We start from the raw sequence: 22,534 nt of genomic DNA, 5'->3' as shown, positions 1-22,534 counted from the left end.
TCAAATTTTATCCTTTAATGGATTTGTACTCACAGCATGTCCCACAGCACACCATTATAAGCATTTACATTAGGCACAGTGATCACATTTCTGAAGCCTTTATCTTCTGCCCATTGAAGTCAGTGGCCATAAGGATTAGATTTCATATCTTAATGAGAGCTCGGTCCCAACAATACCATGTCTCTCACTGCCTGTTTTGTCTTGATGGAAACGCACCTTGCTAGCATGGCTCAGTGGGACACTCCTCTCTCCTCCCTTCTCCCATCTCCACTGTAACAGCTTTTTAAACAGCTGTGTTGTCCTAAATTATACAGGTATGATTTTTATTGTCTACAAAATAGGAAAAACAGTAATCACTCCCAATTTATTTTAGGCACACTTCAATGGATGGGATTCATCTATGTCTTCATTAACTTTGTGTAGTAGGCAAAAATGTGATGTTTCAGAGGGGAAAGAAGAAGAAAAAGAGGAAAATGGACACAACACCCTTTCCAAATGTCTAGGTGAAATCTTGTATTTTGAAGACACAGGGTTGATTGAAAAGTTATTTCAAGCAGTAATATATTTCAAGCTTATTCCTTTTTCTTTCCAGCCTTCTGAATGTGACCAGTAGCAACAGCTCCAAAATGAGATCATTTATAGCAGAACAAAGCTTAAAAAGTGTATGATAAATATTAAGAAAATATTTCTTTGCACTTTAAAAAAAAAATTAAAATTGTTCAACTGTACAGCTGTAGTCAGACAACCACCAACTACATAAGTTTGTTTAGTTCCTTACACCATCTACTCAGTCTGTGGAGCGGTCTCCCTACAGAATTGCATTCTGCTCTACCCCTAGTTGTATCTGGAAATGAAAATTCATTAGAGTCCTGTTTACTTTTATTCCTGGTAGTCTAGAAGTATTTCCAGTTCAATGGCACTTTGGTTGCCAATCCACACATCAATAAATTTTTCCATAGAAGCATCACCCATCATAAAAACCCAGGACTGGCACAAGGCACAGGCAGTGATGCTGATGGCAGCTGACAACCACAGTGAACAAAAGCACCTGTCCCCCTGCTTATTTCCCCTCACCCAGTCAGGGGGAGGTAGCTGTGCTGCTGGACCATATGGCAAATGCCTATTGCTAGTCATTCCTAGCAAATTCCATATTGCTGGTCATTCCTAGCAAATTCAGCTCCTGCATCCAACCCTCAGCCTGTAGCAGGAGCAGCTAGAGGTTTTCACTCCAGCCCAGCTGCACCAGCTCTGCCCTTTCCACTCTCCCTCACAGGAGCAGCCTGTAACCTCCTGTCCTCAGGATGGCAAAACCTAGTGGCACCAACCTCACTGAGAAGCCTCCAGGCTTGTTTAGAGCATTGAGTCCCAGCTCAGACAGCATCATTCCCATTGAAATATGCTAGGTACCTGCACTGCAGAGATGTCAGACACTGCTGAGCACTTGCATAGGCAAGTGCTACTTTCTTTCATGTGTTGTGGAGGCAGTGCACCATGGCTTCACACTGTGAAGCCCCACCTCTTTCTTCAGGCACTTTCAGTCATAGAGAGATGACTTGGCCTCCAGCATGTAGGTTAGATGTTCCCTGCCAATGGGTTAACTCTCACCTGGGCTTGTGAAGGTCTAAAAGCAGAGTCAAAGCCGTTCTGCAGAGAGTCCAGAAAAGGCTGGATTTTGTAGAGGCCATGCGTCGTCTGGCTCGAGCGGAAGGCCACAATGTGGAAATACTTCAGGATCTTCTCAAACCGTGACTGTGTCATGATAAGTGCAATGCTCTTGTTGCTGTAGAAGCCGCTGCTCCAGATGCTGAGAACAGACTCACAGTGGTGGATGCTGGTTGATATCATGTAACCTAAGAAGGCTTTCATTTCCGTCAGGGTGACGTCAATCCAGGCTTCATCACTACCAAACCTCTCCTGGTACTTCTTGGCGTACATGTTGGTCTGGACAACCATATTCTTTAGTACGTTGTCAGGGACAAAGAGTTGAAAAAAGTCCATGGCACTGGCAGTCAGGGGCATTTTTCGTGTTGGACCTAGAACAAAAGCAAGAAGGGAAGATAAACTCACTCCTGATCAGCACCAGGCATGTCCAACACTAGCAATCTAAAGCAGGAAAACAAGGCCAAAGTGATGGCATGTCAGCTAATTCCTCTGAGAACATACTCACTGTCTGACAGATCTTGTCAGGAAACTTCCCCCCCCGTATTCTGTGTCTTCCTCCTACATGATACAAATACAACACACTCCAAATAGTTTCTTCCTCTGTTCTGCACACTATTTGTAGCATGCAGGTCTGTGAGGCAGCATGCATTTAATTTCTCCACTTATACAGCATCTGTACCTTTTACCCTCAGCAACTGTTTTGGCTTTTTTTCTGGATAGTCTTTTAATTGTCCATATGCATGTTAAAGCAGTGCCTCCCTCAAAACAGCCCAGAAGGATGGTGTCCGAGCCCTCCAAAGAGAGTGTGCTGCCCCCATCCCAGCTGATATGATTCCTGGGCACTAGAACCTGACCCCACCTTTTCTTTTGCACCTCCAATTCCTGCTCAGTTCGTTATCATTAATAGTGTGACTTTCAAATCTGCAGCTGCTCCACACACTGAGCCGTGCAGATCATGTCTATGCACTTTTCAATTCTGTGTCTCTGCCGCCACATTGGAGCCTTATCCTGCATTCTGACATCCCCAAAAGAACGTGTTACTGGAACAAGCCAAAGACACCATGTGGTTAGTGTTGCTGTCCCATGTCACAGGGAATAATTTTAGCATTACAATGCATACATTGGTCTTCTTCCTCCCATAACATAATAAGCCTTGCAGTCCCATGCTGTCATTACTCTAGCTTTTCACCTATCTTGCAACTTCTCTGCCAGTTTCCATATGAAGAGGGGAAAAAAAAAAAAAGGAGGCTCTAAGGGTTGGCAGCACTGTATCAATGTAACAAGGTTATCCAGTCAGACACCAGATTACATTAAGCCGAATTAGGGACATCAAGCCTGCAATACCAGGGACGTAGATACTAGTCCTCTCTCCTCTAATCCCTTCCATAAGCTAATTAAGCTCAATTTTAAAAGTAGTGTTTTTCATGCTCCCATCCATGCCAGTGCTTTTAGTCATCAGGTAAGGACTGTGGAGACAGAGTCATTCTCTACTCTCTTACAGAAGCAGTGAAAATCAATACACATGAGAGTGGCACCACCAACAAACCCAATGAACAGTGCTTAAGAGCAGTTCAACATCCCTGTGCAAAAGGTAGTATCATGATTATAACCCCAAACTAAGAGCTGGATCCAATAACTACTGTACCTTAGTTTAACAGCCTTCAGTCTTGGGACTGTCTGAAAAACACTCTTCCTGATCAAAAGCTGAAGGCACACAGCTTCTCATTTGTAGTTCTGCCTAATAAGTGTGAGTCTTCCTTACACTATGTGGTTGCCTGGATTTCAGTATTGGCTCTCCCAGCTGAATCAGAGCACAACATTCACCATTCTACAATCTGGCTCCTCAAAGATCCATTTCCGTGTTGGTCAGGCCCCATTCTGCAGTACCCCTGTATTTTAGCTCACATCCTTAGTTACAGCAACAACTATAGCTTGCAGAAATTTTGCATGAAACAGTACTATAAGGAACTACATAAATACTGTGGTTGGACTGTCTCTTAAACCTTAATATTTGGGTGCACTCTGGTGAACTCAAGCTATTAGAAGGACAGCAAAAATAGCACCAAGACACTGAAACAGTGAACCTTCAGATTGCAAAGAATGGCAAAAAAGAAAACAATTCAAGTGGATTCCCCCCAGCCCCCTCTCGAGTGCAGTGAGGAACAAAACATATATTTAAAGATTACTTTCCAATTTTAATTTGTGAGATTGAGAAACTGGAAGTGAAACAGTTCCATTGAAAGCACATTCCTCTATATAGCAAGACCAGAGTAAAGAGCCCCACACAAACCACGTTCTGGTAAGGACGAAGCAAAAAATTTCAGCTTAAATTATAAAAGGTTCTCACCATCAAGTGAAAACTGTGGGACTAGAATAAATATACTTAGCCTTAACTGCTATTGCAAAAATAAAACCTCTTGATAAAGAGTTCTCTTCTTTGATCAGGAGATTTATATTCTGCTAGCACCTGATAGACTGTTATAGCTGACATAAAAATGCTCTACAAATGATCCTGTATGAATGACTTACAGTACATCACTTCCTCCTTCCCCACAACTTAATCGAGTTTCGACATTCTACGGTACATACAGCTTTCTGATAACACACTGCTCAGAGTGTATTCCTAGTTATACATGAAGTCTTGAGTAGCTATTGAATTCAACACCAGTGCCCAGGAAACCTTCCAGGTAGAGCACAGTTAGTTTTAAAATTCTTGCCTTTAGAAGCAGAAGCTGGGAGTGGGGGTAACATTTTAAATCTTGCCTACAGCAAACAAGATGCATTTATAAAGCATTAAGTCTTATGAAGTAAAATATGTTGGTCTCGAGACAGGTGGACTTGGGCAATAGGTATGCGATGGACTCCATTTTTAAGAAGAGCAGTCAGAAGCATAAAAAGGTACTTTGATGTAATTAAATTTTCAGTAGCTGCACAACTTTACCTTGAAAAGTGATTATAGAAAACTGCCAGGTATACTGGATTACCCTTCTTACCCAGCAGTCCTGCTCCAGCCACAGAGTCTCCTATCTGCCCTCCTTCTTGAAATAAATATGCAAGACTTGTATCCCATTGGGCATGCAGAACCCACACAGCTCTAAAAAAGTGAGCTGAATCACTCTCTGACTCAAACATCAACCTAATTGTTGACTAAATATAATTCTGAAAGCCCCTGTATAATCTCATTGTCTTAAAAAACAGCCTTTATTGGCAAAGTGAGCACGATTCATAATTTACTGATATGCAATAAAACAAGAGTGACATTGAATTTCTGTAGGAAGAGAACTGAATTTTTAACATGAATTGGGTTTTGCATAGTTAATGACTAGCCTAAAATAAATTATTTAAATATGACTTTCTATCTAAGTACACAAATATATCCCATCTATAAAGCCAATTGCATAAGAATCTTAAATAGTGAATTTGTACTTTTTAAGGATTTTTACATTGACTTAAATGGCACTTACCCAGAAAATACTGATATGAAGAGAGTTCAATGTTCCATACATAGACTGTTTACCTTTCAAGGTTTACTCGGTCAAATAAAATAGTGGCATTGTCTAGTCTTCCATTCTCAGAATGAACATACAATCACAAATATATGTAAAATCCAGATTTTTCTCTTTCCTCTGCCCTAAAGCGTGTGCATGGAGAAAATATTTATTTACACAGGTTTTTTTGCTTTAAAAACCGTCAGGATTTCCTGTATAAGCAGAGAGTCAGAGCACAAAACTCTCTGGAGTTTCCAAACCTGCAGCTAGACCCAGTGGTCTGTGCACACCCAGGGCGGTGACAGAGCTCTACTGGGTAACCTCTGTCTGGGCAGCACACACGCCAGCACTAGCAGTTTGGGCTTGCTTTAAATGACTTTACAGAACATGGAAAATAACAATCTTCCCCTGTTATAATACAACGCGCACAGGCAAACTCTCCTTCTCGTTTCTCACCCTGTCTGCCAGAAAAAACTTGCACGTGCAATCAGCAGCTGTCACCTTGCAAGTCATTACTACTACTAGATCCTATTTTGACCAGGTTGGTTCCATTTTCTGTTTTGCACTCCAAAGGAATGTCTTCCCCAGAGCCCTAGCTATTTAAGTTGTAAGAATAGGCTCAAAATAAACAAAGAAGCTAAGCATGGAACACCATTTGTGTTTCCATAGTGGAGATACGATTGTGGAGCAGAGGCTGGCACCTCGCCCTCAGACTGCACACATTGCAGAGTCCATTCTGGCTCACCTCCGCTCAGGGCAAACTGCAGCAGCCTTGCTGGGTCCAATGCCTAGCGAGAGAGCAGGCTGCATGCTCAACTTCTCAGCAAACATACACATTGCAGAAAAAAACCAAAAAGATTTAAGAAAAATATCACACGAAACTTCTGTGTGACCATCCTTCAGGCAGCCCCTGCACGTCCTCCTACAATCTCTGCTTTTCTCTCATGGATGGGTCACGTTCACATTCTTCCCACCAGTCACATTCTTCCCCCGCCTCCAATCCCACCCGGGTTTTAGCCTTCCTTACTGAGCAGCACGTTAGAAAAAAAAAAAGAACTCCAAGTGAATTAACTGCTTTTTCCTTACTTAACTGGTTTGCAGGACTAAGTAATTTGAGCACATTTTTAATAGGCTAATATATCCTTTTCCATTTTTTCTGTTCTGATTATCAACCTGTTATTCAGTAGCTCAGAGTTCACAGAATAAAAGATTGGAAGTTTCAGACCCTACTGTAATCTATCAGTGCTTACAACGTAACATACAAATCTTAAGGAGGTCAAAAGCATTGTCATTTTGGACAGGATAAATCAGATGTGTGAGAACAAAACACAGTGGAAGAAAATTCTCCTTTTACTCTGCTGTGCAAAAGACTTAAGTGCTCTCATTCAAAGTGTAACCAAGGTTCATGAAAAAATATCCCGGTCACGTTGACAGACCCATGTATTACCGTATGTATGCTAATCCAAGTTGCATGGTTTGGAAACAAACCTTGTACAGAGCTAATCCAGGGTTGACTTTGAAATTAATTTAACTTCATTAGCAACTGAGCAGACTGCAATACTTCTGAATCAGGCATAGGAGTGGTAAAAACATCAGTTTAAGAATTCAGAAGTCATTTTATTGTCCGTTTTGCACAAAAATCTAACAATTTCTAGACATGCATGAGGATAGCACATTTAGGTGCATTATATACAGATACATACCTAAAAATAATCTATCCAGAACCTGATACTTTTTGGCAATCGGGAAGTAGTTGCTTCTCTGACATAATGGCACAGCTTTCAAAAACCAGACTGAAAAGCCAATTAATTCTGTCTTCCAAAGTCCAAGCAATTAGAGATTGTTTCATATTCCTGAGAAGTTACCTCTCCAAAAGTACACACCATGATTTTTGAGTCTTATTTAGAAATCATCAAAAAACGCTGATGGAAGATTTCTGTCAGACAATATACACATTCATCAAAAAAATCATGATGTTTTCATGGAAAATGTCAATTGATGAAACATGACAGGCAGTTTAAACCATTTTTCATCTTTCTCAATGAGTAAAGACCAATACAAAGAGATGAAAAAATAGCAACAAAATCAAAACCAATGTTTTAATATTTCCCAAGTGTGATTTTTCAGAATTTTGGTTTCACACTAAGTTCCCTCACGTAAGCTTTGGAAGCACTGGAGCTTATCCAGCTTGCCAGAAAATCAGTTTTCATATCAGCTCTATTCTTAATGGCCTGGAAGAAATGCACATCAGACGATTTTCAAGCCATAGCCAGTTTGATGGCCTTATGACAAGCCTGTCAAGACAGCTTGAAGTAAGTGCATGTAACAGTTCTCTTCTGCATTTTATTCCAGTTTATTTCAGATACTGCTCTCCCGTAGGAACTGAGCAGCAAGTATCCAGGTCTTTAATGATGGTTATTATGCTGCATGTATTTCATTTATCTTCATTTAAAAAAAAAAACAACAACCAAAGCTTCAGTGACAAGTCCACTTTATTAAGTCAAAGGAGTCATCCTAATTTATACCAGCTGTGATTCTGACCAATATTTGAGGGCAAGCAGATGTTTGTATTTGTTATACAGGTAGATGAATCTTACATTTTCTTTAGGACTGCCTAGCACAAGAATGCTATATAAATGATCAAAACATGATCTGTACTGTGGAGTTGCTTGGAGCACAGAGCCAGCCTACGAGGATGAAATTAAAAGAAACCCAACAACTACCAAACAGACACTATATTGGCTTTTTTACACGAGAAAGAAGGAACTGGACATAGTCCTTCCAAAGATGGTTCTGTTCTTAGATCATAAGGGCTCTCTCAGCCGCTCATGCTTCTGGGTAAGTTTTTACTAGGTCATCTTTCCTGAAAAAACTCACTTTGCACCCTTGCCTGGGGAATCAGTAGCACACACTTTTGCTCTACATTTGGTTTCAGTTAAGTTTGCTTCACACTATTTGGCAAAGTGTGCCAAATCTGACTGCACTTTTCCAACCTCTATAAGTAAACCTTTGACAATGCCTCCATGCCTGCATGTAATAACCACAAGTCACAAAAAATTGTTCCAAACAGCTTCCATGAAAGGGCACTTTCTCTTCCCTCCCCAGCATTAAAAAGGATTTTTTCCTCATGGCATCAGCAATAAAGTGATCCTCACACTGCAGTCTGACTCCTATCCACAGAGAAAATTAAGAGCTGAGACTAAAAGCAATCCAAGGACAAATGAAAAAGGACTGAAAACCAGTGCACAGGTGTTTCATGCTGACTCTGGTCAAAACAGTCCCTGACCTCCACACCAGACAGGGCTGAGTTATGACAAGTTAAATAAAGAACTTATTTAGTAAATCAAAGAATAAAAGTTCAACTAAATAGTAAAATTTAGCCAAGTATTTAGTAAACTAAAGAACTTCCTGCAATTCATCTTGTTTCCGTGCTGTGTACTGGATCCAGATTCCCATATAACTTTCTTCAGCGTTACAGCAAAAATCTTGAGAGTCAGGTCTAGTATGTCAACCTGGCATAGGTCAGGAACAAGTAATGTACCTGTTCCCAGCCAACACAAGACAGCCTTCCCCCTCGATGCTACAGTGGCCTCCCAAGGCCTGGGGTGATGACCAGGGTGCCCTGCCCATTCCTTCTGCCCCATGCTGCTGTGTGCTAGTTGGCAGTTCAGCTCAGCAATGATGAAGAACTTCAGTGGGGCACCAAGAACAACACTGTAATGCCAAGGGTAAAGAATTTTGGCTGCCACTCAGCAGATTACCGTGTGCAATAAAACACTATGAAAACAGTTAAAATTCTGGGCATTTTCAGGGGACCAAGAAGGCAAGTCTTAACACCTTTCCCATCGACCAAATGTATGCTGTACCACCAACAGCACTGGTCTGAGAATAAGAACATGTGAGAGATGCTGTGGCAGTCTTTCATGAAAGCATGGCTTGTTGTAGATTTAAGCCACAGTCAAAAAACATTTAATTAAGAGAGTATTTCTTTGTATTTACGATCATGCTTTGAGTCTACAAAGCCTTCAAGATGCAACAAGTGAAGCAGAAAGAATAAAAAGCCTGCTGCATGTAATGTTGACACCTTTAATTATATACTTCATTTCTGTGATGAGATCTTAAAACCTATCAAATACCATTATCAACACGGTTACAATAAGTTTTAAAAGCCATTAAAAAGGTCTTATAGTTACAATAATAACACCTTAAAGCAGCAGTCAGTGCTGAAACAGTATCACATCACATCAGTTTACATAATCCTTTGCACATTAATCATTTGGCTGTGGGACTGAACATGCTTGTCCCTCGTCAGGGGAATTTCTGCTGCAGCAGCTTCTATGGCAATAGTCCATTGCACTTTCTTTTGCCACTGCAATTTTCTATTACCATTTTACTGCACTCAACCATCAGAGCAGATTGGCTGCTCCTGGCAGTCCAGCCGACACTGAGCGTATCTAGCAGGTTAGAGACAACCATCAACATGCCGACTTCATACATCATCTGTAATACAGCTTTTGGTAGATTACAGAGCAGTTACACATCTGGCTGTAAGCACAGCTGTGGACATTTAGGAAATAACTCCACAAAGCAGCATAGATAGTTTTATGTCAGCACAACTGTTCCAGCAAGGTGACCCTCATAACTAAATTCCAGAAGGCTGCTTTGGGATGGTCCCATGGGGGGACACCTGTGCTGGGAACTCTTGCAGATGCTATCCACTATCACATCTTTCACATGCTCCTGGTCTGTTCTAGTGCACGTTGTTCACAAATACCACTACCTACATGCAACTTGCTCCTTTCCAGCAATTTAAAATAAAAATCTACCTGTATAAGCATTAGTAATATTTGATGTCAGGACCCTGTCTCCAAAGGGAGGGATTTTGTGTTTAAAGAAGAAAAAATAGCCTAGGAAATTTTGCAGGCAAATCACTGGGACAGTTAATTTATCTTTTGTAAATACAAGTCAATAAGCAAGTGACCCACCTAATGAGATGCTGAAACCCTTCACGTCAACTCCTGCACTTACACGCAACACACACATATGCCACTGACAAATGAACCTCTTGTTTTGAGCAAGTCTCATGAGAAAATGGTTTTCAGCCTTGTTCAAAAATTATTAAAAAAAAGGGAAAGAATATAGTAGAGCATTAGAGACAACCTTTTCATGCAAGAACATTCATTTCAGTACAGAACCTCCTAATGATCTGTCCCCATCCCAAATGAGCTAAGGTAGCTACAGTACTGGTCTCTGCAATTGCTTCCTGGCAACTACAGCTTCTTCCTGCAAAAGACAGAGAATAGTTGTTAGGCTCATGAGTCCACAAAGTGTTCTATGCTTCTTCCCATGAACAGAACTAAGCACTTACTGCTGCACCTGCTTGGGAGAGGGTGATAAGCAGGGTGCTCTTGCTGCAGCCCAGCTTGAAGAGCTCAAAAATCAAAAACTGCCCAAGGAGGCTGGTGCCAGATGCTGCATAGGGATGATATTCAGGCTCTCTTTCTAAACCTGCTTCCTTTAGCTTGTACCAGTCTCCCTCGGATTTTACTGCTCTCTGTAGGTAAGCATGTACATGCATTTCTAGGTGAGCTTCACAAACTGCCCAGTAAGACAAGAATTCTCTGCAGTGATACCCCAGACTAGGAGGCAAATGAGCTCTCGCCACTTCAGAGATCATAATAATAAAATAAATCAACACTTCAATCACAGGCACCCTCATTTGAAGGCTGCACCACCTCTGTCCGAGATAATAATGCATCTGCATTTACACAGCTGCTTTTGAACTTACTTCCCCACTTTATATTCTCCATGTTCCTTCCTAGCACCCTCAAAAACCTTGGGACAAGCAGTTACAAGCCACATGTTCCTTGCTGGTGCATTAGGCTTAGGGGCAGATGAAAGTCTAATTAGGACACCGAAGATGTAAGTGGAGGTCATGTATTTGCAGTCCTTGCTAAGGCCTGGGCTTCTTTACACGGGCACAGTACCAGTTTGTGTGCTTGCTGTTTTCTTTTTGCTCGTTTACTCCTGCCCCTCTTGTTAGATTGCATTTTCCCATCCTTGTTCTGCCTGCCCTTAGAAGTGACGGGTGCCATAGGCTGTCTGAATATCTGAACTCAAAAGAGCCAAGCAGCTGGGAAGTTCAATAAATGACTTTTATACACCATGCACATCACCATCTCTAATCCTCTTACCACTTGCAGGATACATGACGCACACCACAGCACTCCAACTGCTTAGGCTTCCTAATAACTCTTATAAACCCACAACTTCTCAGTTTTAAGAAACCAAAGTGTTTCAGCAATGCAATGTTAAAAAAAAAAAAAAAATAAAAAGCAGTCATCTGTGCAAAAAAGGGGATTTATTACTTGTACTGCCTGTGTTAAGTCCAGGGTGATACAGACATGTTTACAAACCACTTATACCCCCAGGGATGGCTTCCAGGGAGCTGTATCTGCAGAGAGTGAGCCAGAAGCACAGCTCGGAGCTAAACAGTGCGCGAAGTCTGAGCATGATCTTTGGCAATGCAGCACCGCTCATCCTCACCAACAGCAGTCCCTCAGCAACACAGCACCTCTCCCACAACCTCTGCCCAGCTACTGTGTGCAGCCAGGGTAACTGCTCAGCACCCAGCAGCCAGCTCCCCCCACAGCCTGTGCCATGCTGCGCTGCTGTCAGGGTGCAAGCAGAACAGCAACTAGGCCACAGAACTAGGTTTGCAAAGAAGAGCATCATGCGTCTTCCCCCACATCCTTTCAGAAGAGATGCTTTGTTACTCTGGAGCCAAAGTCCACGTCCCCAAACACAGTCTTAGTATGATGTACTCTGAGATCAGGCAGGGAAAAAATTTGAGTTCACCAGACAGGCACTGCTTACTGGTAGCCATCCATCACACCAAATCACAGGTATGCTTGGAAGTCATCTTCTCCACACTTCTTGGGGGCTGCCAACATATAAACCAATAAAAGCTGAAAAACCTCATAGGATTTAACCACTGTAAGAACATAGCTTATAAAAGGAGGAAGCAGCTTGTATTTCTCATTTTGGACCTAGCACCAACAGAGATTTCACACAGCAGGTTTTCAAAGAACTTCATGGTGTGCTCACAAAAAAAAAGGTTGTTGGTGATGAAATTTGGGTCATATTAAGTAGTGGAGTGGAAGATAAAGCCAATAAATCTTTCTGCTCTACTAAAACCTGGGCCAAACATCAATTTATTGAATCTGCAGGTATAATTATACAGGATGCACCTGGAATGTAAATTTAAATCAGTAACATGGAAACAACCACTGCAAAGCATGTCCTTCTGTTTGCAAAGTGCCAAGCACTTCACATTAAGGATTCCTAGAGGCTTCTGGGCATTATCACAACAGAAATAATAGCTTCCCATTCTGTAACCACAGATTAGGACATTTATAGCTTGAGAACTCAGTGATCGGAGCTTCACATTTCCTAGATATATTCTTCCTCTTACAGAAGAAGCTCACAGACTTCACAGTAGGGTTCAGAACAGACCTTTGGATTACTATGCCAGAGCTAAATCCTCCACAATTTGGAAAAAAATCTGTCTGGAACAAAAGCCTGTGCCTGATTAGACCCATAGGTAGCGTCAGTGACATGCTTAAGATGATATTTTACTAAGATAGTAATAAGGAAGTTCCTGAGTATGTTTTTGCTCTGTAAACCCTGGCCCTGTGTTCTGTCCTGCATGCTCTTATCTACTTACAGATTGATTTTCTTAAAATGGAAAGATGTCAGCTGCTGTTTTCATATCAGGCTGGCTTATGATTTCATGATACAATGAACAAGTGTATTTTACTCGACGAGAAGTAACTGGAAAAGTTCCCATTTAAATAAGGGCTGTGAATTTTGACTGCTGCTCAAAGAGAGAAGTGGTGCTTCCCTTCCAAACTGCCTGCCCACCAAGCCAGAGCAAATACTTCCTGAGTTCAGGAACTGAGAGTCAGCCTCCCTGAATGTTTTGCTCTGTGCTTGACATGCTCTGCTATCTTAGGATAATCATATCATCTGTGCTCCTGGATTATCCATGTCTCCAGTTGGCACTGGGACCTGTGCCCTGTTTTCCTTTGTTCTGTTCTGCACATTCCCAGCCTTCCCCAGCTGCTTTCTGTTATCTGACCCCGACCTTCCCCAGGCTCCACTTCTCTGTTGCTTTCCCTACCCTTCTGTCTACGTTTCTGAGATACGGCCATACCTCAGAGTTTCCTGTCCTCTTGGCATTTCACTTAAGTGATGAGGCTTATGTTAGTATGAGTTCTTCAAGTCTACAACTGCAGTTTCTGAGGATACATGTCTGGAGACAAGGATTAGCTGTCAGATACAACAGGTGGTCAGCTGAATCAGCACTGGTTAGGAGTGCATCCAACTGTGTGTTATTCAGTTGTAAGTTACAGAATAAAGACCTGCATCTGTGCCTGGCCAGCCTGTGGCTGCTCGAAAAGAAAAATGAGATGTTCCAACCCCCTCTGGTTCCTGTTCCACTTCTATACCTTGCTCCCAAGTACCAGCCCATGTGAATTCACACAGTACTGATGTCTACAGTCATACATCACTTTTCCATTAAATCTTTTTTGGCAAGGAATACCCAATTAGGTAAACACAGATGAAATGGTGTAACTACTGGTGAAGAAGGTCGGCTGCTGAAGACTTTTCTTTCATTCTGAAGACAGTGTAATGTTATGTGAAAGTGTTGAAAGTTCTGTTCCCTGCCTCTTTTCCTACAATGCACAGGTATGAGCATGCTGCATCTACACCCTCTGCAATCATTCTCAACAGAATGAAAGAAGCATTTCAGAATCTTAAAAGTGGGGATTCAAATCCTGTGGGCTTAAAAACAAAACACCAAAAAGGTGACGGATGTATTTCTGCAAAAGAGCAAAGGCAGAAATATACTCTTCTGTATAACCCAGCTAGCCAGCCAATCAAAATCAATTTAATTTCATAGCAGATGTGAAACAACTCACACAGAGCTGCTGTTGCAAGCCGCTTTCTTGCCTTGGCCTGTCCCTGCTGGCAAGGAAGTGCCCAGCATCTGTACAGAGCACATCAGTGTTTATCTAGCACCACAACATTTTCTACAAGGAAAACTCAATTCTCTAGATGCCTCACAGACTCCACTTACACAACAAACAATTGAGGGTTATTTAAGCAAGTCACTGCTTTCACATGGCAAAACTCTTCTTCATTTTATCGCTGCTGACATCCAAGCATCTCTGCCTCTCTACCACTGTCTTATCTAGAAAGCTGAGACCTCCCTTCCTGCCTTCACTGACACTGCCTCAGTCAGTGTTCATTTATCAGAAACAGCAGTGTCAACTTGCTCCCTGGGAGATCAGGGAGCCTATGCTGCTGCTCCAGTCAGGATCACAGCACTGAAGCTCTGGCATCAAGAATGCTCATGTTTCCAAACCTTTCATTTTCTGATTTGGTTTTTAAGCGCTCTTTAAATATGGAATCACCCAGGAAAAGGAGTGTCCAATCCAGTTTTGATTGCTAAGTCTCTCCCCGCTCTCTTGGCTCTGTGTGAAGGAATAGCAAGGTAAATACAGAAGAAGAATATGTATCTCCACAGGGAGCCTCCTGCTTCCTAAACCTTCCAGACTAACTGCTAAAGCTGGTTTTATATTACAGACAGATTTGCTCCTTTGCATTGTCCTTCCACTCCCTCAGCTGCTTTTCGCTGTGTTCACAAAGGTCTCTCATTTAAGCAACATTTCTCTCCGTTCATTCTTTATTTATGTTGACTGCCTCATAAAATAAAATTAAGAAGAGAGACCTGCTGTGTTGCATTCAACCCTATCAGCTTCTCCCATCATCTGTGATGCGGCTCCTTTCCTCCTCACTAACTGTATACGGCCCTCAATAGGTAACATTTTGCCTTCCACACCAAGAATTTATTACATTCCTCCCTTAGGGCCAGATTCTACTAGATCCTAAGTGCTATAACCCCCATTGACATTTTAGTGGGAAAAAAACAAACTTTCAGATTATTAGCAAGGCTGTGCCTGAAGTTTTTATAACCTTGTGTGATCAAAACCTCAAGCCTGCTAGGCAAGATAGAATTTTATTTATCTGGGGAGGAGAGAGAAGACAGAGAAAGCAGGTAAACATACTGCTTTTCATCATAGCTAAATATTTGATCTGGCTCTGGTAGTACTCCTGGCAGAGAGCACCGAGCCACTTTACAGAAATTCTTTCTGGGCCTGGACTGAAGCAGTCTGGCAGAGCTGGACACAGATGACCACAGTCCTGCTTGCCAGGCACTGTCTGCTTGCCATATATGAACTTCATATCATGATCCTTTCACAGGCCCTAGCACAGTGGTTTCCAACATGGACTGCCAGGGAGTGCACAAGACAACCCATGAGAGTGCTGGAAGAAAATATTTTTTGTACTGTTAACAAATATAAGATAAAAAATTTTAATAGTGTTTATTTCATCTTTATCTCATACTTTTTAATTTCTATTTTTGCATATAATTTACAATGTACATAGTATATTAGTACAGTAGTGCATGTATATAATTTATAAATAAATATACACAGCTTGGGAGTACCTGCTCAAAAAACTTCTACTGATAGGGGTGCATGATCAAAAATGTTTGGAGAATACTACCCTAGAGTTCTTCAGTAATTGCATTCAGGACTAAAGCAGCCTAGCAGCCACAGTTCACCCTCACTTTAGCAGAGAACTGAGTGCGTGCTCAAATCCTCTCAGCTTCAGCTGATCTACCTGGAGGTTTTATACCAGAATAACCAGTTTTCTTTGAAAAGGAGTAATTTCCCTTTGTTCCCCTAGAAAACTGTTCTTTTTATAAGAACAGGGGAGTGGTGGTATCAGTCAGAGGTATTTTTGCATTGGTATAACAGTTTTCATGTCACTCTGCTTTTAGCATGTTTCTATACTGTATCATTAAAGTAGTACCACATATGCATTTATTTAAGCATGTGCTTATATGCTTCTCTCAAGTCAAAGAATAATGTACTATATTAACATCCCTCAACACTCACCTTTGAGTTTTAATTTGCATCACTCACAAATCAAAAGGATGTTTAACAGCCTTGCGTTTTTCTCTAGTGGAAATAAGCTTCCAAAGCACACGCTCATTGTGCAGTCAGCCATGCACTTTATTAATCCTGTAAGACTGAAGTTGCAATATGCATAGTGGTAGGAAAGGAGAGAAATGTCTTTTTACTATAAAAATGCTCTGTAGTCTCTCTTGCAGCCCCCATTGTCCTTCCTTCATGGCCTCAGGACTACCACTCAGAAGATTCTGGTCACTCTTCTCAAACATTGGCAATCACATTGCAACTGATGTGTTCTTCAGTGAACATGGCTTTTTCCTTTTCATTGTGGGTCTTAACGTTACTTTCTACCACTTAGATCTGATACCAAACGTACTACACTGTTTTAAATATAGAAAATGCTTATTAAAACCTAAATGCTATGTTTAGGGAGCAATCCATTCACACAACTTGCCATTGAATTTTACGTATGTAACTATGTTGGGTATTTAAGTTCATCGTATAGTCAAAGCAAACAGGTTGTGCTTTCAGTAAACATCAAAAGCGACCTCTTTTAAGAAATTTTTGAGGCTACAGTTCAGAAGTGAACTGACAACAGTAATCTTTCTTTCAGGGTCTCTTAGGCTCCAGTCCAGCAGCGAGCACTTGAGGCAGATACCTAACCTTAAACCACAGTGATCAAATTACTCTTAGGCACCAGCGCAACACTACAGTGAAGTGCATGTTTTTGAAGTGAGATTACACATGCTTCTTATAGCCCAGGACTGCTCCAAACAAATGACTTACTGGTTTAAGTATTATAATATAAAGTGATGCTATCTAAAAAAACCAGGAATAGCTACAAATGAAGATTAGTGAGAAGTAAAGTACAGAGCCCTTGAAGATACAGCAAAAGAGGTGCTTAAAGACTCTGCTTAGAAAAACATATTTTTACTTGAGTTTAAAAGCTTGCTTACTTTCTCCTCCCTCAACTAAATTACAGCCAAGGCAATTAACAATGGCTGTCTACAGCAGCGGTCACAGAAAGCAAAACATAAAATGTATCTGTGTCTCCTTTCTTTAGGAAGCATTCAAGCTCCACCAGTATGCAGAACAGTGAGTTCAGCTAGTCTTAAAGAGGAAGAGAAAAGCAACGGCCACACCAAAACAATTTAAACATAACATTTTGTTTTCTTTATAGAAATTGTCTCTTGGTTGGCCACACCCTCCTGCCTCTAGAACCAGTGTCTGAAGGATAGGGGGCTCCGGAGTACACTGTGCAAAGGAGGGGAGAACCAGACATAGGAGACGCAATCCCCACCCCCACCAACTGAGTCGAGGGAGAAGGGAGAATATTCTTTAAACGCTTGCCGCAAAGAACTGGGCTTATTACTCAGTGCATTAGTATCTAAACTGCCACAAGTCTCTTCTAGTAGGCAGCAGGAGCACAGATGCATTCACACCTCAGTTCCAATAAAATGCTCACAGAAAACTATGTGCAGGGGCAGCTGACACCCCCAAGGTGCAAACTTCATCCAAACAGAAGGTTGATTAATCATGGGATAACCAAACCCATAGATAAGCATCACTCCTATTACATCTGAAACTCATATTTTGTCGAGCTGCACACTGCAGTCCTTCCAGCTTTTTAATGCTAAGTTTGATGTTGTAGTGGGTGTGACAGTTGTTCACGTATTGCATCTCCCACACAAGCAGATCTGGAACATCCGCTGTAGCGGATGTGGGTGAGCAGCGTGGTCAGGGGCACCTGGCCGTTGCTTTGGTATGTTAGAAGTACCAGCTGTCATCTTATATGACACTATGAACCCAAGAACAGGCAGAGTCTGGTTTCACACGGCTTCGCTTCTCAACATCAACTAGCTTTTTCATCACAGGAGATGCTGTTAGAGCCTACAGGCTCTTCTCACTACAAACATGCCATCTAATGAGGATTGAACTCAAGCAAGCCATCTTTCAGCAAGGGCAATTCAAAAGGCTGTCACCCCCATCAGCTATTTTTGCATAAGTTAGGTGAGAACTCAATACCTGGAAGACCTTTACCTTCTCCTCCCACTGCAATGGACCTGGGCACATGGGGCAGAGCAAAACTGCAAAAAGCCTGGCTTACTAAGCAGCAAAATTTGAACAGTGAACCCTTGCCCCAGACTACCAGCAATTTTAACAGAAACAGTGGGGACATGGTGTCCAGCAGAGCCCAGTAGAATAAAAAAAAAGATGTCGCATAATGACTAAGAACATGATGTTAAAATGTGAAATATCGGTAGGATCTATATTAAGATGCAAGAGAAACTTTCAGTTTTATAACAGCAAAGTATTCTAGGAAACAAAATACAATTAGAGAAACTAAATGCTGTAGCAGAGAAGAGCGGGTTAGGAAAAGGTTACAGTACAGATTAAAAGGATTCAATAGAAATGGAAAGCTTCAAAGTAAAGTTTTGAACAGCTTTTGTTATACTTGTTTCTTGCTCCTTTTCTGATTAAAGTACTGTGCTGAAGCATTCTCCCTTTAGGTGCCCATTTCAGCTTAAAAAGAAAGAATCCCATCTCCCTTTTATCTTACGAAGAAAGCTGACATTAGAACAATTGGTAGTGCACTGCTCGATGTCAAGCTGCTCCAGGTCAATCCCTCAGACCCCTTTTGAGTCAACCTTCCGGCAAAAGACCTGAAGAAAAGGCATGGTTTGTATTTTAACACTTCACTCACTCAATTGCAGTATCTGCCCCTAACATGCTATCAAATGTTTCTGCTTCAGCATACAATACAAGTGGCTGCTTTTAGAAAGAAACTAATGCTCACTTTCTTTTCATGGAATTCAGGGAGTGATAGTCAACAGCCAAAAAGAAGAGTTAAAAAACTGGTACAATCTCAACAGCAGCATTAAGAGTGTCAAGTTCATTTCATATTCAGTACCCACTTTGACAGTACCAATTCAAAAATATCCATAACTGAGTATTTTACACCCACCACCCGTACCCGAAAGCAAGTAGGTGCTTGCGCTATAATAGCACTTAACAGAGCTTAACGTGGTTTGTATTTACCCCAGTCTAGTGGGACTGTAGGATTAGGTACTTCTGGCTATACTCCCACCCCTCTTACCCAGAAACAGCCATGCCTTGTACAGAAAGATCCAAAAATGCTCTTTAACCAGATAAAAGGGGAAGAGAAGAAGGAGGAATTGAGGCCAATGTAATTCTCAGGACACAGGGAGTCATGATAAACTAAGTGCACTTCAGCTGTCAGGGCAAAGATTCTGCCTTCATTTTCAAGGCAACTCATGAAGTTCATAGGAGAGTAGGTTTTATGAGTCTGAGGACAGGACACCAGAAGCTGCAATACCTGTGGCAGAGTCAAGACATAAAAAAATCCAAATCTTGCAGTTTAGTATATATTTTTGTTTCTAATCGTCAAACACTAGGAGCCCCATAACAAGAACCTATGTGAATCCAAGTTCAAGGTAACAGTTAAACCGAGAAAAATCAAAGAGAAATAAGAGACTTGATGACTTTAAACTTGTTACTCTGATCTCAATACTCCTCGAAGACTGAATAAATTTTGGAGGAAAGATTAATCAAGGACATCAAGACAAATGCAAGCAGCAAACCTCTTAAAATATACTTGATGTAAATATCAGGAAGAGAAGACCTAAGTGCCTCTTTGCAAGATGAAACAATCTTGCAATGCTCACAAAGAAGTGAAGGAACAACCTTCTGATACCCAGTCCATGAACTGCAGAAGCATGAAGCAGACATTCTGTTGTCCTTTCTTGCCAGGACATCTGTTACATGGCCATCAGTTATTGCAGGCATCTGGACTGTGACTTAGTTGGGCCTATTCCAGACCTGTGCTTATTTTCCTCCACATATATATCCTCAGGGTCTACAGAAATTTGTGTTGGGATTCAGCTGCAAAGGAGGCTCTTCATACCTCAAAGGGTCATGAAAGAAGGCAAGTACAAACCTAGGTGCTGCTGGATGATGCAGTAACTAAGTGCCTCCAAAGTGTAGCATTGCTAATCTCACAAGTATGTGGGCAGTGTTTTATCAGGCATCCCTGGCATCAGATTAGTGTTTTTAACACACAGGAGGTGGCTCAGAATGTCATTTGAGCAGAGATAAAAGATTCATGGACACACATTACCATTAAATTGAGAGTGAGAACAATACCCTATCAAGTGTGCCTGGACCACTTTACTGGGGCAAAGGGAAGTTTCACCTTAACAGATCAGGAGACCTTCTGTGAGCACACAGCTCCTTCCCACAAGCTGTACAGCTTCTTCCCTGCTCCCAAAGCTAATGCAGGAGATGCAAGTAGCAAGCCTTTTGCATAGCACTCCAACATAGAACTTGCCACTAAGCAGCTTTCTGAGTGTTTGCATTTATCTTAACCAATCTAAATCAATCTTAACCAAATGGAGAAGAGTGCTAAAAGGGACCTCAGGAAGTCCTTTAAGTCCAGGCCTCTATCCTTGTTCAGCACACATACTGGGTTAGCACCGCTTGTTCTTAGGTTTCCAGTGACACACCTCATGTCTTCTGCAGCACTAAACTGTCTGAGAGTTTCTAGCATGTCTGATTTAACTACCCATCAATTCAACTTAAACCTCTTAGTCCTGACATTCAGTTTTCAGAGCAAATAAAGCAGATATTTCCCTTTCCTTCAATAGCCCTTACTTATCCATATGGCCACTTAGCTTAAAATCAGAATACAGAAAGGGGGTCCAGTTAATAGATTTTTCTGCTTCTCGGTCCTTTCTCTTCACTATTTGCTTCTCACCTGGGTTGGTGACCGAGACTCACTCTCTCTCTCCTAAATGGCAAACCAGTCTCATTGCAAGTCTTGTACACTCTGTTTAAATATCTGGGGAGGATGTTCGCCTTTTAATAACATGACACTGAGTCACATTTGTCTGGTGTTCAGCTTCAACCTTCAGTTCCTTTTCCACCTAAACACTTCTTCCCCTTCCCCTCCATTTTCCACTTCTGCTGTTAGTCACTGCTGCCTTCACACTAAGAATTTCTCTCTTGCACCATGCCATTTTCTCCCCCCAGACTATTTCAGGCTGTCAAGATCCTTGCAGATTCTCAGCCTGTCCTCCAGCGTACATGGAGGGAGTCACTCCCAACTTCATGTTATCCAAAAGCTTAATAAACAAATTCAGTAAGTCCACCTTCAGTCAGGAAGGTGGTTTAAAATTCTCATTAAATGAAAAAAAATTCAAGTCCTTCCATCAGAACATTTAAGCTTTTGCCAGATGCAACACATTTTTGGAGATTCTGGGCCAGACCTTATTGAATTCAAATGGAGACAGAAACAGACATTTGCAGTAAGGACGATTTTAGTGAGAATACCTGACAGGGCCTAGATGGTATTTATTCAGTAAAATGTCTCTGCATCTGCCTGCTTCTCCCCCCATACATTTTAATCTCTGCAAGGTTTGTTGCAACAGATACAGCATAACACAAAGCACAATGTGAAACTCTGAGCTAGTAATGCAGAGGTGGTTCCTGCCTCAAGAATTTGCTTCCAATTCAGTATAGAAAACAAGGAGGCAAATCTGATGGGGATCACAGCAACAGTGGCAGGAGAGCCCAGAGCCATTGCAAAGTGGGCTGGAAGAATGACCCAGTGGAGCACTGCCAAATTCCTGCTCAACACCTTTTTTTGTGGAAAAGACATTACAGAAAGTCATGGCTTTTGCCAAAGAGTTTGTTTCAAGGAGCTGCTGCCAGTGCCCCAGGGGCACCACCATGCCTGACTGTCCCTGCCCTGCCCCCTGGCCCAGGGCTGTACATCATCCCCCAGGGCTGTCAGCCCATCCCCAGCAGGGCCGGGCTCTGGCTCGCCACAGCCCTGCCCAGCCACAGGCCCACGTCCTGACCCAGCCTCAGCCCATCCCCAGGGCTGCCTTGGCTGCAGTTGCCCTGGCTGGGGCAGTGGGACAGGCTCTGGCTGCCAGGCCCTGCTCTGACAGACCCACATGGGGAGGCCCCCATAGCACCCAGCCCACAGGGAGTGCCCAGACCCCACGGGGCACAGTGACACGGGGCTGCTGTAAAGGTTTGACAAGCTGCTGTAGACCATCTCTGATGTCAGTTTAAGTGTGAGTCATTACCCAGTACTACAGAAGCAGATGTAGGCCCTTTTTGAGAGGGTCATTTCCTTATTTATCAAGCACAACCCCGTCAGGTGGAAAGAGCAGGATGCCTTTTATTCCAAAACCCATCACACTTTTCCCACTGGGGGGAGATTCGTGATATGCTTAAAGCCACCTCCTCTCCTTAACATTAAAAGAAAGGACTGAGACTACTTGCAATGTTAGTTAGCACTACACATAGAGC

At 42.0% G+C, this 22,534-nt stretch overlaps 1 protein-coding gene across 2 annotated transcripts in view; it reads right to left on the bottom strand.

Annotated features, from left to right (window-relative positions):
• PGBD5 (piggyBac transposable element derived 5) overlaps positions 1 to 22,534 on the bottom strand; it is a 64,844-nt gene that overhangs the window by 33,223 nt on the left and 9,087 nt on the right. For both annotated transcript variants that reach the window (XM_074896720.1, XM_074896721.1), the window contains one exon: positions 1,606 to 2,033. In XM_074896720.1, coding sequence (XP_074752821.1) covers positions 1,606 to 2,033 — 428 coding nt within the window. The remainder of the gene's footprint in view (positions 1 to 1,605; positions 2,034 to 22,534) is intronic.

This window comes from Athene noctua, chromosome 1, assembly GCF_965140245.1.
Source record: "Athene noctua chromosome 1, bAthNoc1.hap1.1, whole genome shotgun sequence".
Lineage (NCBI taxonomy): Eukaryota > Metazoa > Chordata > Aves > Strigiformes > Strigidae > Athene > Athene noctua.
This window is presented reverse-complemented; position numbering and strand designations above follow the sequence as displayed.